The sequence below is a fragment of the Mastacembelus armatus genome, chromosome 12 (genome assembly GCF_900324485.2).
Source record: "Mastacembelus armatus chromosome 12, fMasArm1.2, whole genome shotgun sequence".
Lineage (NCBI taxonomy): Eukaryota > Metazoa > Chordata > Actinopteri > Synbranchiformes > Mastacembelidae > Mastacembelus > Mastacembelus armatus.
Window position 1 is genome coordinate 10,365,852 of NC_046644.1, and position 4,661 is coordinate 10,370,512.

The following is a 4,661-nucleotide window of genomic DNA, read 5'->3' on the forward strand; positions in this document are numbered from 1 at the left end:
AGTATTGCACAAATGTTATCAAATTGTGAGTCCCTTAGTAACCCAGATTTTTACATATCTGCATCAAAATGAAAACCTGACTGGGATTTGGCACAAGTGGAAGGAACACACATTTACAGCATAATATAACTGGACAATATGTTCTTTGACTAAAGCCTACGGAATAACTTAGAATGCATAAGGGGGAAGGGGTGAGAGAAAGGCACATTTAAGACATTTCAATTTTCAAAGTCAGATATAGGTGTGGTGTGTTTTGGCCATGGAAAAGGTTGTAGTCTTTGGACATTGGCTTGGTTTCACCATCAAAACTTAACTTTAATTCATCTTGCTGCCATCACCAACAGAGCCTCCTCAGAATGTCTATCCCATGACCAGTTGGGATATGATCGCTATATTGGGCTGACTGGATTCGAGGCCTCCAGCTTAATCTGGGGTTGGGCTGATCTGTGGTTTTGGCTGAGACTACCTGAACATGTTCATCCTGTCAGGTGACCAACCAGCCCAGGGTGCAGGGTTTGTTTCAGGACATCAGGCCGATGGAGGGGGGCCATGTACAGTGTGGAAGGGCCACCGGTGTAGCTGGAAGCTGGGTAGCTCTGACTTGGGATGGGGGAGGGGGCCATGTTTAGAGGGGAAGGGCTCTGCTCATAGAACTGGCCATCACACTCCTCATCCAGTGGCAGGGCCAGGCGCTTTCCTTTCTGTCTTCGGTTGCAGAACCAAACACGTACCACCTGCCAAGGGCAGTATTTGTTATTCAAAAATGCAACCAACCACTTTAAAACCGCTTCACTTTAAGAGTTCGAAACTTACATCTCTCTCCAGGCCCAGGTCATCTGAGATGTGCGTGATCTCCTGGGTGTTGGGTTTGGGACACTTGATAAAATAGGACTCCAGAGCAGAACGCACTGCTCCCTCCAGACTGGTCCTCCTCTTCCTCTTTCTGGTGTCAACAAATACTCGCTCAATCTTGTACATCTGGGGAATCAAAGATGCAGTGTTGGATATGAAACTAATGACATGGATTGATGTGTATGCAATATACTCCTGAAGTAAGTAGGCTACCAGCTATTAAAACACTGAAGTATGGACACCTAGATTTAAAGACTTGTGATCACTAAACAGCAAATTGTTGCCACTAGGTGGCCTATAACAATAGTGGAGGACCTCGGTTTAGGTTTGCTCAACAGGAAGTTGGCTCTGTCTGAACAGAGCAACTGATCTCAGGAGACTTTTGTGATCATCTGTTGTCTTGTAAACTAGTTGGCAGATGTCAGTTTCAGACTTACATCCTGGGGATTTTCTGAAGTCTCTGCCTCATTCAGCCATCTCTGAAGAAGGGGCTTCAGCTTGCACATGTTCTTAAAGCTCAGCTGCAGGGCTTCAAAGCGGCAAATGGTCGTCTGACTGAACATCTTGCCTACATGCGCACAAACAAAACACCATATACATCACAGGTCAATAAACTCAATCACTGAAAGCCAAACCTTTGCACGTCACCTACACAGTCAATCTATTGGGTAGCTGGTGATGCCACATTTGGCAGCTTAAAACTTGCCCTAACTGGAGAAGGCCTACACAGATTAGTCACTACTTTAATGTCTAAAGCTGGGAGCTACACATGACACTGCAAACCCAATAATGTCCACAAGGACTCCCATACAGTGGTTACAGAGCATCTCCCACAATGATCATGATGGTGCAACATTGCAGATCGTCACTGGGATTTGCATGAGATCCATTGGTCACAGAGGACCGGGCACTTGCTGGTCTGTGGTCTTAGATCCTAAAGAAAATGTAGGTTTTTGACAATGAACTGGAAAGAAAGTACCTCATAAAGCAGTAGCTCCTCACAGGAACCAGACTTACCATAAAGGTTACCCAGAGCAAGGCCAACATCAGCTTGAGTGAAACCCAAGGTAATGCGTTTGTGCTTCAGCTCCTTAGCAAACTGCTCCAGTTCTTCAGTAGAAAGGTTCTCCTGGAGAACAGGAAAATAATATTAGGCTGATTTAAACAAACAAACCTCCTGTGAAAACAAAGAAAACTCTTGTAGAGGGTCTTAGAGTTCCTACAAGTTGCACTGGTTCTCAAGAGGGAACGACAGAGACCTGAGTGAATGAGTGTCCTTACCTCCTCAGAGTCGCTGCACCCGCCGCTGGACGACCCGCTGCTTCGCGTAGAAGAGCTCGGGTTCTGCGTCTGCGGCTCGGTGGCGGCCTGGGTTGTGTTCACGCTGAAAAACGCGTTCCCCGAAAGCCCGTTGCTTGGGGGTGAAGGGGACATGGATGGCGAAGATGCAGAGGGTGTTGAGGGATTCAGAGTACTGTTGCCGGGCGGGGTGATATGGGTGATCCCGGGCCAGAAAGACGGGTTCCAGGCCGCAGAGTAGAATACTCCATGGGGCATAGCGGCGGAGGCCGAAGGTGTCGGGTACTGCTGGACCTTTATCTCCGTTGAGTAGTCATCACCAGCGTCTTTCTCAGTCTTTATTTCGGGCAATTTGATTTGCTCCCGGGTCTCGGCTATAGGGGGACTCAGGTTTGTAGGCTGGGTAGCTGCTGTTACGCCGGGTACCTGGCCGGTGTACTCAGGCGCAGCGAAGGGGTACCAGTGTTTGGGTTGCCCAAATTCTCCAGTCTGTTGGTCGGAGCCCCTGTACTCACCGGCGACGGGTGCGAAAGAGAAAAAGGTCTGTGCAGAAGCATAAGCGGTTTTGTTGTAGAGGAGGCTCGGGTCCGGAAGGACGCCATGAGGAAGCTGGAACGACGCAGCGCCGCCCAAACCATCCTGACCCAAAGTCTGGGTGCAAGGGTTGACCCGGCTGAAGTCGTAAGGCCTGACTTGGCACTCCGGACTCTGCGCTCTTTCAGACATCTTCCAAACGACGTGTGAGCCTAATAATAACCACGCATCCAAAAGTTAAAAAAAATTATTGGTAACTGACTTTAAACCTGCTCATCCGCTTCACATTTACACACAAACCAAAGGAGAAGAGAGGAAGAGGGGCTCCAAAAAATAAAACATGAACCAGCGCCTGTGAGACGAAAATACGTTTCGAGGGCCTAACAAGTTGCCGTTTTGGTGCAACATAACCACCAACACGCTTGTGGCCTACTCCATGAAGTCCTGCGCGTCACCTCACCTTCAAGCTCAAATGCTCCTCTACTGTCCTGGAGACACAGGTTTTCCTAATCACAGCTGCGGGTGTTGGGGGAGAGTTATCTCTTCGTCCATTGGCTGGCGCAGACAATTGCGCACAGCTGATGGTGAGTTTGTGAATGACCTTGATTCTTCCTAAAGTAGTGGGCGTGTTTACAGATAAACTTTATAAGAGTTTGGGGTTTTTTTTTCTGTAGAGCAGCTACGTTTTCTTTTTCTAACCTTAAAACTCATGAAGTATAATGTAAAAAAAAAAGAATTAAATGCTGCAGTAAAGAAACATATTTACATCAGGCCTACCAACATAAGCAGGGGTGTAAATGGGCTACGTACTGTAACACTATCATTTGCTCACCTCATACATGAATTATAATACTGGGTTTGTTTAAATCATTCACCTTTAAGAGGACGGCGTTGATATTAAAATCCCTGTCACCGGAGCTTCAGTTAGATGATAAACACTAAAACTAAATTGAATGAATTTCATTGTAATAACAGTGATAAGACAATTTCATCAAATGGTTCAGTTTGATTTGAAATTAACAAATGAGAGCAGGACTTATTTGTGGCTATAAGAATGTTTGTTCTCGAAAATAAAGTAACAGGCTGTAGATGACTGAGCAGGGTGGGACTGTCACACATAAAAGATGGTAGCAGATTAAAAAAAAAAAGTTTGAAATGTGGGGTGAAGTCCTCCATGGTGTATGTAGATTGTATCTATCTTATCTAGATTCTAGCTAAGCTCTGTATTAAAACTATCTGAGGCAAAGTTTGGGTTGATCTTCTTTTTTTCTTTACACTATTTAAAAAAAGAAGATTTAAGTGTCTGGTCTGTCCAGGTGGGAATTTGCAGAGTATCGGCTGTAAAAGAGACTGTCAGGATGTGTTCAGACTGGATTCAGGCGCACTGATATTTTGGGTACATTTTGAAGAGTCTAAATGAGGGAAAACAGAGTTAACTCGTAAAACCACCACCAGTATTCAGGTGAACTTCTCCCATTCAGCCTTGATCGGTGGCCATTCAAAAGCACTCGATGGCCTGAGCATCGGTACAGATGCGCTCCCCCAGCGCGAGTCGTTGGCCGCAGATTGCGGCAGGAAGACGCACTGCGGGAAGGGAGGAGGGGCTGCCATTGTACGACGTGGCCCCGAGGCACCCCGTGGCTTTCAGATCCCGAGTTGCGATGGTCGACCATTAGCTCCTTTTCAAATTGGAACAATAAGTCTCAACCCTTTGATTCCGCCCCACACCCACCTCCTCCTGTCCGCAGAAACAAACACCAGACTGGAGTTTCACTCTGATCTGCAGGTCCGGGGCTTTACCAGTCTGATATGGCCTAAAGGTCGAAAACTGGTCTGAGAACCAAGATGCAGTGATCAAGTTGTGCTGTAACATGGATGGCATTCAGCTTGAATGGGCTGAGCAGTGATTTCAGAAATGTATCAGAAATACATAATTCTGTTCCTTATAATTCTGCACTTGCATTTACAAGGCCATG

General features: G+C 46.5%; 1 protein-coding gene across 1 annotated transcript; it reads right to left on the minus strand.

Annotated features, from left to right (window-relative positions):
* Positions 1-476: 476 nt before the first annotated feature.
* Positions 477-2,877, minus strand: pou5f3 (POU domain, class 5, transcription factor 3). Its single transcript, XM_026296582.2, has 6 exons — positions 2,134-2,877; positions 2,027-2,029; positions 1,870-1,981; positions 1,290-1,420; positions 814-978; positions 477-734 (listed from the first exon to the last, which is right to left on the minus strand). The coding sequence occupies exons 1-6, from the start codon at positions 2,875-2,877 to the stop codon at positions 477-479; spliced, it is 1,413 nt and encodes a 470-aa protein (XP_026152367.1).
* Between the last annotated feature and the right edge of the window lie 1,784 nt (positions 2,878-4,661).

Excerpts from the sequence above, each read along its gene's own strand:
- pou5f3 (XM_026296582.2), bottom strand. The coding sequence starts at position 2,877 with ATGTCTGAAAGAGCGCAGAGTCCGGAGTGCCAAGTCAGGCCTTACGAC. Across the intron at positions 979-1,289 it reads CTTCAGAAAATCCCCAGGAT|ATGTACAAGATTGAGCGAGT; the intron begins GTAAGTCTGAAA and ends TTGATTCCCCAG. Across the intron at positions 735-813 it reads ACCTGGGCCTGGAGAGAGAT|GTGGTACGTGTTTGGTTCTG; the intron begins GTAAGTTTCGAA and ends TGCCCTTGGCAG.